At 36.6% G+C, this 17,500-nt stretch overlaps 2 protein-coding genes across 2 annotated transcripts in view; one reads left to right on the top strand and one right to left on the bottom strand.

The window, feature by feature from the left end:
• The window catches only part of LOC127834381 (uncharacterized), a 17,645-nt gene extending 6,002 nt beyond the window's left edge, over positions 1 to 11,643 (bottom strand). Inside the window, exons 1-2 of the mRNA XM_052360573.1 lie at positions 11,046 to 11,643; positions 9,074 to 9,097 (exon numbers count right to left, since the gene is read on the bottom strand). Coding sequence (XP_052216533.1) covers positions 9,074 to 9,097; positions 11,046 to 11,514 — 493 coding nt within the window. The 5' untranslated portion in view covers positions 11,515 to 11,643. The remainder of the gene's footprint in view (positions 1 to 9,073; positions 9,098 to 11,045) is intronic.
• A 2,170-nt stretch (positions 11,644 to 13,813) lies between these two features.
• Positions 13,814 to 17,500, top strand: part of LOC127870855 (proprotein convertase subtilisin/kexin type 5-like) — a 5,304-nt gene continuing 1,617 nt past the window's right edge. The window contains exons 1-2 of the mRNA XM_052413435.1: positions 13,814 to 13,934; positions 15,074 to 17,500. The exon at positions 15,074 to 17,500 is cut by the window's right edge and continues 1,617 nt beyond it. Of these exons, the coding sequence (XP_052269395.1) occupies positions 13,890 to 13,934; positions 15,074 to 17,500 (2,472 nt within the window). The 5' untranslated portion in view covers positions 13,814 to 13,889. The remainder of the gene's footprint in view (positions 13,935 to 15,073) is intronic.

Here is a 17,500-nt window from a genome sequence, read left to right as displayed (position 1 = left end):
TGGCGTTGATTGTGGCCGGTGTTTATGAGCGATCAAAAGTTATATCTATGAGATCAAAAATAGCCAATGCCTTTTTCTGCGCAGTTCTTAGCTGCATAACACGAAACTCAATTACGGGGTGTTGCGCCAGATTTCGTGGCTTATTTCGCTTCATTATATATTATTACTCAGATATCTATAATTCCAGAATAGAAACACACAAGAAGCATGAAACTTAATAAAAGCATATAGGTCAGCCGGCAACACTTAATTCTTATTTGATTTCATTATAAATAGTATCGTGGATCATCGTGCACATGCTTAATAAATTGGTCTAAATGGATAAATACTTCTTATTAAATTAATCAAAATTTATCCTTGGCATGCAATTGTTGAAAATACATTAAACAATCTATGATTGACATACCAAAATTACATCGCTGAATATCTTTATTCAGTATCTTCCTGATGAAAATAAACTTCAAGTGCACATAGTTTACGCGATAGCGCTTATATAACGATTTCTGTAACTGACCGCAAACTGACCTTGATACCTTGCGGGTTGGAATGCAATGCATTAAAGTGAGGTAACAATTTCAATGCTGGAACGACGGCTTGTGTGTGTTTAAAGGTCAATTTTGATAACAATTTTAAATATTTTCGTCAAAGCGTATATCAGGTTACTGAACAACAATACTTATATGATCTAAAATTTATGAGTGCACAGAATGCAATATCGTAGTAATTACTAAATACGAGAACACAGCCTTAAGTAAAAACGCTCTGGCGCTGACATTCTTCTAAATATAAAGGGGCAAACACTCTGTATTGATGTCGAGAATTGAGTATGATACACTTGTTTCATGCTGAATACGCAGTTTACATCGTTGCTAAACGAACTGTAGTATCCCTTTTCATACCCTACACTTCACAATAACAGAAAGTCGATGGAATAACATATTAATGATGATGTGAAATCTGTTTGTAGATTGCACGTTTTCTTCTGTGAAAAGTGTCAGGCCTACCGGCGGGAAATTTTATATTCAAATCGATTGGTCGCTTACAAAGGTCAGGCTGAGGTGAGAAGCTGGCGTATACAGCTTCGCCGAAAAAAAAAGTAAAGCGGATTACTTTTCGACGAAGAATGTTAGCCAACACTTATTAGCGTTATTAAGATATTTAAAGCAGCCTTTTATCACATGCTATACCCTGTTTTCCATGTAATACAACCATTACATATTGTTTTATATTACACATGTGTAATACAACATTGTAAGCGTTTTTATTGGCTTAGTTTTCGTTTATTGACCAATCGCATTTTGTTATTTTGCTGAAATGACGTTGCAACGTCAAATGACGTCACGAAATGTAAACAACATTCGGGATTTATCATTATGTTTGCGTAAATATTTATATAATTTGCTCATTTAAAAGCATGTGATAAAAAAAGATCTGACATTCGTTGTCATATCATACCATATTTTATTAAACTCGTCCAGGAAATTCGTTAGTAAGCTCGCCAACGGCTCGCTTACTAACAAAATTCCTGAACTCGTTTAATAAAGTATGGTATAGTATGACAACTCGTGCCAGATCCTATATGTATCAATCATACATGTTCACCTATATAGCGCCCCTTATTATTAATCCAGATTGAGAGCTTGAATTAACTGACAGTATTTAACCCCCCCCCCAATCTTTTCGCGTTCACTTTTGTTGTAATTTTCTGTAATTAATAACAGAAATAGGTTGCAAGTTTTACAAGTTTTTAGTGGTTTAACAAAAATAATTTATATCAGTGCTATTCCAAGTATCTTTGCTTATATTAAAATTTGTGCGGAGTATTTAAATTTTGTGATAGTTTCAACTCTTGTAAGTTTATAGAGGGTTTCATAACCCTTGCTGTGTTTAGATGTTGTGTTCTGTATAATGCAATGTGTGTCCGCGAATAACTTCAAAGTATCGATATGTTAAGTGTTAATGCTTCATGAACGATAGTCACGCCCTTCTTTCGCAACATGCTAAATTATATCTCGTCTCAAAGTTTACTTCCGTTCGGTTGTTAAAAACAATAACATTGAAGAGACTTTTGTACAGAACATCGAAATGATAGTTTTTAAACGTTTTATCACTGTCCAAACAAAATGAGAACTCACAACCACGCAGCGAAATAACACGAACCACGTAGACGCCTACTGAAATAACAGATTCGTGTATGAAAAATTATCATCGGAAATTGATAAAATTATAGATGCTTTTATGTCGTTTTCGTTACATTTTGTAACAACACGTGAATCTTTATTTAAGGTAGTCAATGTTTTCAAACAGAAAATGGTGCGGATGGACGAATGGTTCAAGTTGTAGCCTTTTCGTTCAAATGATACTGGTTCGTGCTACAAATGAGGGCCACAGTTCCAATGTTTAAATATAAAATGTATGCATATAATGTCCCTCGATTGGTAATTGTCGGCTCAGGTACTACTGAAAAGTACCACGGTTTCACTTACGTATATTACAAAGTCCCCGGGGTACACAACCTATACTTAAAAGTACTCCGGGGTATGGCCGGGTGCTTTTAAGCGTATCTTCCGTATCCTGGGTTAATTGTAGTATACTTAAGACCATCAGAGGTACTTTTAAGTAGTACCTTAGCCCACAACGACAAATTGAGCCTCCTACGATTGGTCATTGTCGGCTCAGGTACTACTTAAAAGTACCACATGTGAGAGACTAAGACTTGCAGGAACCACCTGCCATGCGTGGACATATAAATGGGCGTATTGTGTTGATTTCCCTTGTCTGCTAGGACCATAATTTTTTATTAAAATGACAGTTTCACCCAGCTGTAACCTCTGCTAGTTTCTCTGTTGTTGTTAGAATAAACACAGACATGGCATTCCAAGGTAAGCAGGGATGCTCCAAATAAGGCAAAAGTTATAATTGGATCCGATGTTTAGGGGCCATTCTCGAACTTCGATTGGTCAGGCCTAAAATTCATGCCAATTAACTACATGTATTTGAATTCCTATTGTAAGTCGCCCAACTGTTCAGTGTACTTAGAACCTTGAAACAAGTAGGTTGGTCACTCATGTGCTAGTAGACTCTAAAACTAGTGGGTCTGGCACGACTGTTAATCATTTTTTGGGACTACAGATCGCAATATGCAGTAAGTAATATTTTTGTTACCTGATAAAGGTCGGTTTTATGAGAGAATTACTTTTTCCTTATCGATAGTATTTCCTGATATTTAATCAGTAAATTTTTGATATTGATAGCATAGAAAGAGTTACTGCGTAACCTCTTTCCTACAGTTATTGCATAGTCTGTGAAAGACATATTGCAACATGCATATAAGTGCAGACGAGGAGGTGGAGTTTGCCGGAAACCGCCAAGAAGCCAATGCGGATAAAGCAAGATGAGTAGCTGCAGGAGACGCCGTGTCGAGCTTAAGCTCAAACAAGCCAGACGGCGCCAAGAATTGGAACGCCGGCGCCTTGAGCTCGAACGCCAAGCAGTCGAGCTACGACAACAGATCGAGATCAAGGACCCCGAAAATCGTTTGACCAATGCAGAGGTTGATTCAACGTCCTCAGCCTCATCCGGATCCGGACCATCAAGATCCAGTGAAGTCGATGCCACAAGGACGACGTTGTCACATACAGCTGTGAACAGTGACATAAAAGTGGAGGAATACCTTTAAGGAGTTAAATAAAAAATTCACCAACAACTTACAGGACAACATGAACCTTCCAAAACCGGAATTATTAACATTGTCAGGGAACCCATTGGTTTATTGCATTTTTTTTGTAATTTTGAAACTAACATTCAGTGTAGAGTAACAGACGATCGACTTAAGTTAAGTTATTTCATTCAATGTTGTAAGAGTGATGCAAAACGTGCAATTGAAGATTGTGTGGTCCTTCCTCCCTTAGATGGATATTTAAGGGCTAAGGCAATTCTTCTCAACAGGTATGGTAAGCCTCACTTAGTTTCTAGGTCGCATGTTGAACGTTTGATTAATGGCCCCCGCATTCGATCTAATGATGCCCAAAGCCTAATGGATCGGCCACTTTACATGGAAACATGTGAAATAACACTTTCACGGTTGGGTTATTCCTCTGATATTAATAACACGGAATACTTGCTTAAGATTGTAAGGAGACTGCCCACACACATAAGGTCAAAATGAGTTGAGCATGCAAGTAATTTGATAGAACAAGGAACATAGCCCACATTTAAAGACTTGGTCCGCTTTATTTTACAGCGGGCCCGGGAAGCTAACACAACGTATGGCAAAGATTTTGTATGTGAGTCTAAGCAGACGATTCCTCGGTCAGCGGTCAGTTCTAGGTCACATCAGGTCATTTTTAGGGACCGTGGGTAAGTTGTTACATTATCAAATGCAGGGAGAGATGGCCAGGTACGAGGTAGTAATGGGTTTAAACAGGGGAAGTTTAGGCGTTTATCATGTGTGTATTGTCAAGAGGGTCATAAATTGATCAACTGTGACAGGTTCAAAACAATAAATATTGATAGTAGATTAGCTGTTGTGCGAGAGAATAGGATGTGCGAAAACTGCTTGAACTTCAAACATAATCGTAATTTTTGCAGTAAGGGTAGTCAGTGTGAAGTAAGTAATTGTGGGGAAAAGCACAACACATTATTACATAGACCCTTGCCTGTAGAAAACCAGAACCTGGTAGGCCGCAGTAATTGCTGCACTGAAATTGATGTCTCCATACCTAGTAAGACAAGTCTACGAATTGTACCTGTCATTGTGCAGTACTGCTTAAAGAAAATTGAGACATATGTCTTACTAGATGAGGGTCGCGATGTCACATTGTGCAGCAATAGTCTGGTTAAGAAATTATGGGCGAAAGGTATTTTTCGCCAATTCACCATTACCACGGTGAATCAGTCTGCAGAGCAGCGAACTGGAGTAGAAGTGCAACTTAAGGTAAATTCTTTAGATAAGAAGTAAAGAAACTTCTACGTTGATGACTTGTTGAAGTCCGTACCGGATGTTCAGGTAGGTATTGATTTGTCTACTGAACTGAGAGAATTATTGTCAAACGGAGGATTCAAGTTGAAAAAGTGGATTTCGAATAGTAATAGGGTTCTTGACACGATCCCCGAATCTGACAGGGCAGTTAAGTGCACAAAAAAGACCTTGATAATGACAAACCGTGTGAACGTGCTCTGGGTTTGCACTGGTTTGTAGAGAAGGACATCTTTGTGTTTGATGTTGACCTGCCTGATAAATGCCACACCCGACGTGTTATATTGTCAGTAGCAAGCTCACTTTACGACCCACTTGGATTAGTGGTATCCATCACTCTGATACCGAAACTAACCCTGCAGAATGCATGCCGCTAGAAGCTGCAGTGGGATGACACAAATTGTGACAATTACATTAAAAATGGTCGCAGTGGCTGCAAAAACTACCTGCATTATCACAGGTAAGTATCGATAGATGTCTCAGGCCAGTCGCTGTCGATGGCACATCGAAAGTTGAACTGCATATGTTCAGCGATGCAACAGCAAAATCAGCCTTGTAATAGGTAAGTCAAGACGGGCGCCAATCAAGGCGATGTCCATTCCACGTCTAGAGGTAGCTGCAGAAGTTGTAGCTGTCAAGCTGTACCAGCTGGTATCACAAAAACCGGACCTCAAAATTGATGAAAGGTTTTTTTGGACCGATTCGATGATAGTTTTAGGCTACGTCAAAAATGAAACCCGACGCTTTAAGACATTTGTAGCAAATAGGCTTGCAGCAATACATGATGTCACATCGCCTGCAGAGTGGAGATATGTTCCTTTACAAAATAACACGGCTGATATAGCATCTAGGGACTGTTTCCAAATGAAACAGATAAACTGGTAAGATGGTTACAGGGCCCTGAACTTCTAAAGACATGTACGGAGGACTGGCCACAGAACCCACAGAATGTAGACATTCTAGATGATGATGCAGAAACCAAGCAGGTATGTAATACTAACGCCACAGAGATGAAACCCTCTGATGCGCTTGATGATCAGATTCTCTAACTGGCATCAACTGCAGAGGTCAGTGGCGTGGTTACTCAGGTTTAAATCATACCTCATTCAGAGACATTTAGCAAGAAAGCAAACTCACTGTAACAGGGGCACGTTGACTGTAGGTGATCTACAGAAAGCTACACCTGTCATTTTATCGTTTGTGCAAATGTGTGAGTATAACAACAAAATCAGTTGTGTCCTGAAATCAGGACATGTTTCAGGTAAAAGTGTTCTTGCAAAACTTAGCCCAATTTTTACAGATGGTTTACTGAAGGTAGGCGGTCGCCTCGAAAATGCCCACTTGAGTAACGACGCCAAACATCATAGCATTTTACCAGGTTACCACCATGTGACAAGAATTCTCATCAGGTCATACCATGAAACCAATGCTCACATGGGACCACATCACATTTTGTTCTTGTTGAGACAGCGGTATTGGGTAACACCTGGTCTCAAATCAGTTAAATCTGTGGTTAGCAAATGTATTGGTTGTAAGAGACGACAGCAGCAGCCAGAAACTAAACAGATGAGCCCACCCCCTGTTGAGAGGCTTGAGTCGGATAAGCCGCCATTTACCTACGTTGGAGTTGATATCTTTGGTCCAATGTTTATGAAATCTGACAGGAGGCAGCTAAAAAGGTACGGCTGTCTGTTTACTTGTTTATGTTCTAGATCGGTACACGTTGACATTACGCACAGTCTGAATGCCGACTCTTTCATTTGTGCGTTACAGCGTTTTGAGAGTAGACAGACCGGAGAAGATTTTTAGTGACAATGGCACAAATCTGACAGCAGGTGAAAGGGAACTGCGTGAGTCGATACAGCAGTTGAATCAGAGTAATATCTCTAAGCATTTGAACCAGAAAGGTATTGTATGACATTTGAATCCTCCATATGCATGTCATATGGGAGGAGTTTGGGAAAGGTTGGTTTGATCCTTCAAACAGGCATTGAAATATGTCGTGCGTGAACAGCTTCTTTGCGACGAAGCCCTATCAACTTTGGCTACCGAGGTTGAAAGGATATTGAATGACCGACCAATTACACATGTAAGTAATGATCACCGTGATCCGCAAGCTCTCTTGTCGAATACACTGTTGTTGTAACGACCAAATAGTTGTTTCCCTTCGTGTGTATTCGACAAGACCGTCAATTATTGCCGACGGTGGTGGAGGTAAGTCCAGTACTTGGCCAATATCTTTTGGCGGCACTGGCTAAAAGAGTACCTCCCAGCCTTACAGGTAAGATCAAAGTGGCAACACAGGAGAAATCTAGCTGTGAATGACATTGTGCTCGTGTGTGACGAGAACTCTTTACGTAGACATTGGCCTTTGGGAGTTGTGCAGGAGGTAAGCAACGGCTGAGATGGTCTTGTTCGGACATTAAAGTTCAGAGTTAACGGAACTAAAAAAGTTAAGGCCAGTGACCCAGCTGTGCTTATTAAAGCATGCTGCCTAGTATTGTTACAATATGACGTCCTTTTTTGTAGTATAATAGGATAGTTGAAACTCAGTCCATCTGTGTACTTAAAGTAGTTAGTTATGTATTCATTTGTGTTGTGTATCTGCATGAAAGTTGTTTATGGACATAGTTGTTCATAGCTTAGTCTCTAAAATTATTAAAGTAAAATGAACTTATACGGTAAGGTCATTGGGTGGCGGTGTGAGAGACTAAGACTTGCAGGAACCACGTGCCATGCGTGGGCATATAAATGGTCGTAGTGTGTTGATTTCCCCTGTCTGCTAGGACCATATTTTCTTTTATTAAAATGACAGTTTCACCCAGCTGTAACCTCTGCTAGTGTCTCTTTGTTGTTAGAATAAACACAGACAGGGCATTCCAAGGTGAGCAGGGATGCTCCAAATAAGGCAAAAGTTATAATTGGATCCGATGTTTAGGGGCAATTCTTGAACTTCGATTGGTCAGGCCTAGAATTCATGCATATTAACTATTTGAAATCCTATTGTAAGTCGCCAAATTCTTCAGTGTACTTAGAACCTTGAAACAAGTAGGTTGGTCACTCATGTGCTAGTAGACTCTGAAACTAGTGGGTCTGGCACGACTGTTAATCATTTTTGGGGACTACTGATAGCAATATACAGTAAGTAATATTTGTGTTACCTAATAATTGTCGGTTTAAGGACAGAATTAATTTTTCGTTATCGATAGTATTTCTCAATATTTTATCAGTATTTTTTTTACATCTTAAAAAGATTAGATTGTTGGTTAAGGGCAGGAACACCACACATAATGTTATATGTTAATTGATTGATTGTATATGTGTGATCTGTATGAATGTACAATTATGTATTCATGTGATATTGTATGTATCATGACCTAAAAGACCTTTGTTAAATCATGTATTTTATATGATGCATGCGTCTGAATGAATTTTGTATTATGTCTAGGTAACTTTGTTATTTGCAGAAAACCGTCTGCAAGTCTTGACGTCTTAACGTCATCTTGACCTCTACGTCATTTAACATATGTTGGCGTAAATCAATAAAGTGACGAATTTTATTATATAAAACGCATGTCTAGCTTTGTCTTCTAAGCTCCCAAAAAGTGATCGCGCCAGGAGTTGCGTCTCTATACTCCTTGGCACAGTTATTGCATAATTTAAAGTTACTGCGAAAGGAACTTGACAATTATCACATAGAACGAGTTACTGCGGAACCTCTTTCCTACACCAAAGGTACTTCTAAGTATACGTCATAGGACCCGGGGTTCGGAAAATATACTAAACTTTACACCAGAGTGTGGCCAGGTGCATGTAAGCGTATTTTCCGAACCCGGTGTACATTCTAGTATACCATAGAGTATCCGTGGTACTTTAAAGTAGTACCTAGCCGACAACGACCTTTTTGAGCTTAACTTACAAACTACACAAAACGTCCCAATTTGTGAACAAGTCCCATTAATCATATGATAGGCGAAATATATTTATAATATCTTTTAAAATAATAATATTATAAAAGGCGCAAACAACAAATGCTAATTTCAAACATAAATCACAATATAACTTCTAAATTGTTAAGGAATATTGAAGACTTACTTCGTTGATAGTCAGCTTTAATTTCTGAAAAATAAAATAATAAATGTAATAGGCATATATTATCACTCGTTCACTTTCATTTATTTCTTTACGGTTAGCATTTTAAACAGATGCCATAATCTGTTTCAAGTGTGTATACAAAGTCTTTTAAATTATTTTCAAAAAAGGACATACCAATGTCAATCTAAATTGAAATCAAAAATAAACAAGAACATCTATGAAACTGATGGATGATCCTCGATGATGCGCTTAGGCCGTGTATAATTAATTGATGGCATAGTAATAATGAACTGAACAAACAACTCTTTGAAAGATAAAGAAAATCTTTATCCGGAACAATGACATTATCTTGACTGACATTTGACCCAAATGATGTGAAAGTGATGCCAAGCGATTGCTGCACCAAAGTTTTCAACATTTAAACATAAAAGTCAGAGATTTAGCGAGAAAACAAGTTGTAAATCAACTGTCACTAGACGATAACAACATCACTGATGCAAATGGTCTAACAAAATGCGCAAAGTTTTAACATTTTAACATAAAAGTGTAAGATTTTACGAGAAAATAAGTTGTGAATCAAATGTCACTAAAAATGACAAAGCCACGGATGCAAATGTTTGAACAAAAATAGGCATCAAAACTCCATAAGAATACGGGAAAAGTAAAACCATAAAAATGTTTTAATATTCATGAAAAGTAATAGCTCCTTTAAAAATCATTGACAATGTGTGCATGTTAACCTTTCCTTGTGTATAAAAAATTGTTACTCAAGGGGCAACACACACCTGAAATTTTATTGGACTGGAATGACCTGACATTTAGGACATTCCGAACCTATATTAATACCGCATATCGAGTTTCATCAAATTTGGATCATTAGCGTATGATGTCTTAAGCGGAAACAAACACGGACCGTTTAATGGACGTAAGGACGGATAAAAGGACGGAAGGAATGTCAGAATTATCGAAACAAATAATTATAAAACACATTAATAATAATAATAGTAATAATAATAATAAGAAGAAGAATAAGACGAAGAAAAAGAAGGGGATGAAGAAGACGGTTTATCCTCATCATCATTATCATCATCATCATCATCATCATCATTATCATCATCATCATTATGATCATCATCATGATCATGATCATGATCATCATCATCATCATCATCATCATCATCATCATCATCATCATCATCATCATCATCATCATCATCATCATCATCATCATCATCAACCGTATCATGATCATCATGATCATGATCATCATCATCATTCATCATCATCATCATTATCATCACCACCACCACCATCATCATCATCATCATCATCATCATCATCATCATCATCATCATCATCATCATCATCATAATCATCATCATCATCATCCTCATCATCATCATCCTTTTCATAATTATCATCAGAATCATCATTATCATCATAAATATGGTCAGTTATTATACAGCATTGGATTTTTAGCAGTTTTGATCACTTTTCAAAGTTAGTGCGTTAAAAGTATTAAGAAAAGCAGTGTCCTCAATATGCGTGTGATATTAATGTTTTCACAAAACGCACGCCGTAGTATTTTACGTCCTTATTTAATCATTCCGTTGGAATCCCAATGTCAATTCAGATTGAAGACTCTTACTCATTGGTAGATATAACCATGCCCATTATTGACAAGGACAATACAATAATACGAGTAGGGTAGCTCGCCCTTGTCTCGGACCTGTTAACTTTATAACTCTATAGTAATATATTTCGTGCGTTAGTGTATATGATATTTTTCTGGTATCAGTATAGACATTTCAGCACTTCGATAACTCGTTATTGTTTGCATGTAAATTTTATACATTATAAAACGACTACAAGCAAATGAGTACATCATAAATGTGCAATTTGAATATATTTTCTGCATCGGAATTAATTAATGTTAGTTTGAGAATGTATATGAGTTTATTGCCCACTTAACTGTTCTTGACCATAGCATCAATGATCAAAGAAGGCATCTCTGAGACGTCAACATCTTTTGCATCGATGTACCGAATGTTCTTCAGGTCGGCTGGAACAGTGCATGGCTCCACCATTATCGGAATTATAGGATATCCATCGTTTATTCGCCTATGCAAAGCTTCAGTAATTTCGTGTTTAATATATGGATTGGTTGCTAAACCTTCTGACAAAATAATCAGCATGTGCACACTGTTGCTCATTTTTTCTCGTATATTTTCAAATAATGTGGATCCTGGTATAAAATCACGTTCGTAATAACAACACTTTACTCCCTTTCTCTCTAGGATTTCTACTAAAGTGTGCACTGTAGCCGTGTCACTGTTGTGGTAACTAATAAAAAAATGGTAGTCCTTGTTCACTGGTAAATCGGGAATAACGTATTCCTTTTCAGTTGGTAAATCTTGAATAGCGAAGGCGTTTTCAGCCATTATCTTATTTAGATTTGCAGAAAACAAAAATTTATCAAAAGCTAAAAAATACACTTTTTCTTAAAAACTCTTACATTTTATACTTTCGATTTCAATGCAATCTGGTTATATTTAGTACACACTATCAATATTGCATCCTACTCGATTACAGTTAACGTTGATGCTTGTTAAACCGGCTTCCAATACAAACTCATTTAGATCGCATATACAGGGTTTGTAGGTTCAACAAATCTAGGCCAAACTGTGGACGTTAAATATGGGAAAACAAAAAAGATGACTACGTTAGATCAAATCAATTTGTGTGAAACTTCGATTTATATAATTTAATGCGATTATATTTATGTATCACATATTTGACTCGTCAACTAATGTGATACGTTGACACTACTATCCCGGCCACAACTGAATTAGTAAATGAGTTTGAATCAGTTCATAATGATATTGTATATGAGTCATCTATTGATAAACAAACATAATTGATTATTCTTTTTTTCCATCTAAATCTATTCTTACATTACCCGATACGCATATGCATATCTTTAATTCCAAAGAATCAGAATGTCCCAGATTAGTTTACTTCCCCAATTCTCGCCAATATGCATTATATAAGTCATTTACACTTTTCTCTTTTGCAACCCTTTATAAAGGATAATATGATAGAGCCGTATTTTGTGACGTTTCAGAGGTATTTGATAAGAGTATAGCACGTACGACTAATTCATAAACTTGAATTGGTGTTATTTCGGGCAATCGTGATTGAAGACGTATTAAATTAGAGAAGTTAGTGTTAGTGATACTCAGTCTCCCATCCGCCCGTTTAAAGATGATACTGCTTTACACACCATCGTCGACAATCCGATGATGATGCTACTTATTTTATTTCTTTTTGTGCAATTATCTATTTTTAGGCTGATAAATGGTTTATTACTTAATACCTAAAACAAATAATCTCCCAATGCAGCCTCTTTCTGTCAATAACTGCCAACTCAATAAGGTACCGTCTCATATAAACCTAGGTTTTACCTTTTCAAATTCATGATCTTATCATAACCACATTGAATTAAAAAAGAACAAGACCTGACAAAGAACCAATTAAATTAGATTTGTTAACTTTACTCTTGATAGGAAGTCGCTTCTCTCTTTAAACATGACGTATACATGACAAATTCGTATCTATTCTGATGTAGTCTGCGATAACATGAATACATATGATTGAACAGGAGGCAGCATACAAACAGGCGATTTAGTGTTGTATGTGTGTGTGTGTATTTCGAAGTCTATTAGGTCCTTTCCGAGCCAGACGCTGCAATATCTGTTAGCCTGGAGTTTGCCCTAGCACTCCTACCTAATTAACTTATTGTTAACATAGGGGGAGGGGGAGCCGGAGTACCCGGAGGAAACCCAACATGTCCGGTTTGGTGACAACCAATCTAACATTTAGCAGCATTGCTGAACATTTATAATGACACGGTTCTCCAACCCTAAAATATAGAAGAACAAAACACTAACTGACCGCCTTCTACAACATCTACTTCCCGAAAAAGCTATTCTGTTTTACAGTTTGTTCGATTTCCAACCAATAACTTTGCGAATATTTTTCTTTGGTGGTAAAGACGGCTCGTATGAACAAATTTTATGTTCAGTCTTTCATTCGAGATAGTCACACATTTTTTATGTTACTTCATCTGTAGAGTAGAACAGACCATAAACCGCCCACGAAGCCCTGGGCCTCAATCGCTTCTTGTCTTCTCACAACTTCATCAGTTCTAAAGCTCGACTCCTTTTATCTTTTTCCGACTGTTTTTAAAACATATCAGATATACTAAGTTGTTGTTAATCTGAACAATATCTACAATATTTTTGTGCTCAATTTGTATTATAACGTATGCAAATGCAATATGCCGTATAATATATCTTGCAATTTACATTTCTGTTGCACATTTTCGTATTATAACGTATGTCTTTTTCGCAGACCTATCCGCTTTCTATGTTGGACTAAAGTACTCTAGTGCTTCTATACATTTGACATTTCTATTCATTACATTTTGAAGTTCAGGAGTTAACACCTATCAGCAGCTCTACCAACTTACATGTACACAAAAATAGACATAGCATAAGCCTTGAGCTTTTTTACTGAATTATATCAAATCATACTTTGTAGAATTTATTATAAGCAATTAAGCACGTCTACCTATTTTATTATTTTGTTACGTGCATAATGTATGTTAGTTTTGCATTGCTAATGTGTATATATGCTTGACTACGTAAATAGCGATTTAACCGAACACATGATCAATGTCTACACATATCGGAATTTACAGTTTCTATTTATAGCTCGGATTCTTCAAGCTTGATGTTAACCGTGATACTGAAGTATGGAGTATTATTCGATCTTACAACTTCTCTTGGTTGTTTATAGGGTAAACTGATGTTTTGAATGTTTTATATATATTTGTTGACTATAAACGAGATATAGAGAATATTATGTGAGTTTTGAATAAAGATCAAGTTTATCATGCGAGGCTTAGAACAAGTGTACGCAACTTGATCTTTATCCAAAACTCACACACTATTCTAGTTATACTATTATTTCCTATTATATCGAATATCGCATTTTTGGCGATTTAGCTTTTCGGCAAATACACATTCTCCAATTTTTGGAAAAACCCAAATCTGATCTAAAAATAGCGATAGTATAGAGCTCAAGTTTATACGATCGTTGTTATACTATCGATTTTCATCTGGTTATATGATAAAATCCATTCCGGGGTACTGTTATTGTTATACACACAATCGTAACCTAAACTGATTTTATATATAAACTCCACTTGCTAAAAACGTTCACGAAACAAAACTTGTCAAGTTCATACTTTATATTTGCAAAAACAAATTGTAGTATTTATGGCTCAATTATTTTATCTTATATTTATAGCTGAAAAAATATATGACCTTGAAGAAATATTTGGTTCATTACAAACGATGGATGGTATTGCAATTCTGAAATACATAAGAAAAATGAAGGAGATTAGAACTGAATATTAACACAGGTTTCTTTTTAGATCTTTAAACTGTTACTTATTAAAACATACCTTTACATGTATCGATACGCACTAGTTCTTATAGTTGATAATGCACCGCGTGTATTATTTGGCAGTAGAGCGTAACTAAGTTTAAGCATTAAACTATGCCAATGGTTCGGAAGAAGAGATCCTGATTTCATTAATTATCAACAACATTAAACATGTATTAAACTATACCTCAATATTTATCAATTGCTAATTACTACCACACCCATCCAGAGCTATTTAATGTTTGACTAACTCGTAATAGGTTGATATTATTTTCATTTTTAAGGGATAACAAAATTTTATTTGTTTAAGCTCTTATGCAATTCTAACTTACATGCATCGCGTATTGCATCTCTACAGAGAAGGACATGTTTTCGTTGCTTTTTAGCCGTTATTTTGTATTTCGTCACGTTTTATCTAAACATTATAGAATTATTATGTCACATTTTAATTTATGCAGGCATAAGGGACGGACTATTGTTATATTTTAGGTAAGTTTGTTAGAGGCATGTACTCGCGGAAGCAAATGCCCACTACACAAGCCATTTTGTTCAAGCTTTGGATGTTTGAATAAATGTCCTGAACCGTTCTATAAAAACAATACCGATTGTGTTCCTAACTGTATGGACTGGTTTGTTGAGAATGATAGGACATGTGTGAATGAGTGTCGACCTACGGATTTTATAGAAGAAACTTTGAAAGTATCGATAGGGCCATTCATAGAACGGAAATGTGTAAGCGAATGTCCCAAATATACATATAATAAGACGTGTTTAGATATTTGTCCGATAGACAATCAGCTTTTGCATGTTGGAGGTTACAATAGAGATTCTTATGGGAACGTTTATGGCATATATGGCAATAAAATATGTGTAGACAATTGTCCAGAATCTTATTCTTTCAAACAAAACATAACATACAATGGGGACTCACTCACAATTTGCACAAGCGAGTGTTATAAATACATTGAAAATGGTTATTGTGTCAACCGTTGCACAAATGGTAGTGTTATCTTTAATAATACTTGTGTCTTGAATTGCCATTCATCTCAACCTATAGCAAACAAGGATGGAGTTTGTAGAGAACTTTGTATTCCTTCTAACGTTCAAGACAGCATGTGCGCATGTCCAGAGAGTAAACCATTTGTCCTCAACAGTACGTGCGTAGATGAATGTGATGCCCACATGTTTTATCGGTACCATAATGATAAGGTATTTTGTATCGAAACATGCAAAGAAAGTGAATACATACTTAATAGAAGTTGCGTCAGAGAATGCCCTCGTGGAACCTTCAAATTATTTAATGAGTGCTTAAATGGATGTCCAGAAAGTTTACCCTACTACTGTGCACTAAACTCACAGGGGAAATGTGATGATGCTTACTATATATTCAGTTGTTTTGAGCATTGTCCAGCGGGGATGTTCGTCGATCTGTTTGCCTGCAAACACAGCTGTCCTGACTTTACACTAAATACGACTTGTTATGACAATTGTCCACTCACTCATCCATTTATATATAACAACGTGACTGGCATTGGGTGCAAATATGAAAGGTGTTCAAAAATCATTCGTAACAAAAATTGTTTGGATGTTTGCCCAGTGGGTTATTTCAAACGAAGGCAAGAATGCACCTTAGTGTGTGGGAACAATGAATTTGTTTTAAATGGAAGTTGTTTGACTGAATGTCCTTATAAAATGAAATCTCGAGAGTTTCATTTCGAATATAAAGAATTAAGAGAAAAGTATTATGACTGGTATAAACTCGAAACCATATCGCAGCTAACGAACAAATGTGTCGACAAATGTGAGTCAACTGAATATCAGTATAACAACACGTGTGTTACCGCCTGTCCAGATGAGTTACCATACGCTACTAAGGGAATATGCAGTGTTGGCCCTTGTATGACAAACTATTACTACAACATGACAACGTTCATACGCTGTGTCGATGCTTGCGACGACAGGGATTTTATACGTGATAAAGAATGTCTTAATGTTTGCCCTAATTCAACATTTGCGCTGAAGAATCACTGTGTGACTGTGTGTCCGAACGAAACTTTCATGATCAATAATGTGAAAACAAAATGTGAAAATCCTGAAAATGGCTGTCCTGAACATTTATTCAACGAATACACCAGTTGTATAGACGCCTGTCCAAAAAACACTTATATATTAAACAATTCGTGTATTGATTATTGTCCTGAAAACTATGTCGCAAATGGCATGAACTGTTTGCAGTTCTGCCCAATGAATGTACAGTATAGAATAAGAATAGCTGAAACAATATTTTTATGGACATTTACGGACATGTGGTTTTACGATAAAAATCTCATACGTCAGATAAAGTGTTCGAAAACTTGCCCTGTGGATCATTTTAAAAGAGGAGACGATTGCAATCTGTTTTGTACGAGCGATGAATACGTATATAATGGTACGTGTTACACTGTATGTCCAAAGCAAATGATATCTCGAAAGTTTACATTGGAATATATAGAATTACAAGACAACGGATATTATCAATGGAACAGTTTTGCAAATGTTACCAAATCGCAACTTACAAACAAGTGTGTTGATGCATGTGAGTCAAATGAATATCAGTATAACAACACGTGTGTAACCGCCTGTCCAAATGACTTACCATACTCTACTAAGGGAGTATGTGGTATCGGTCCTTGTACCACAAACTATTACTACAATATGACAACATTCATTCATTGTGTCGATGCTTGCGACGACAGGGATTTTATCCGTGATAAAGAATGTCTAAATGTTTGCCCTAATTCAACATTTGCGCTGAAGAATCACTGTGTGACTGTGTGTCCGAACGAAACTTTCATGATCAATAATGTGAAAACAAAATGTGAAAATCCTGAAAATGGCTGTCCTGAACATTTATTTTACGAATACACCAGTTGTGTA

The sequence above is a fragment of the Dreissena polymorpha genome, chromosome 1 (genome assembly GCF_020536995.1).
Source record: "Dreissena polymorpha isolate Duluth1 chromosome 1, UMN_Dpol_1.0, whole genome shotgun sequence".
NCBI classification, from domain to species: domain Eukaryota; kingdom Metazoa; phylum Mollusca; class Bivalvia; order Myida; family Dreissenidae; genus Dreissena; species Dreissena polymorpha.
This window is presented reverse-complemented; position numbering and strand designations above follow the sequence as displayed.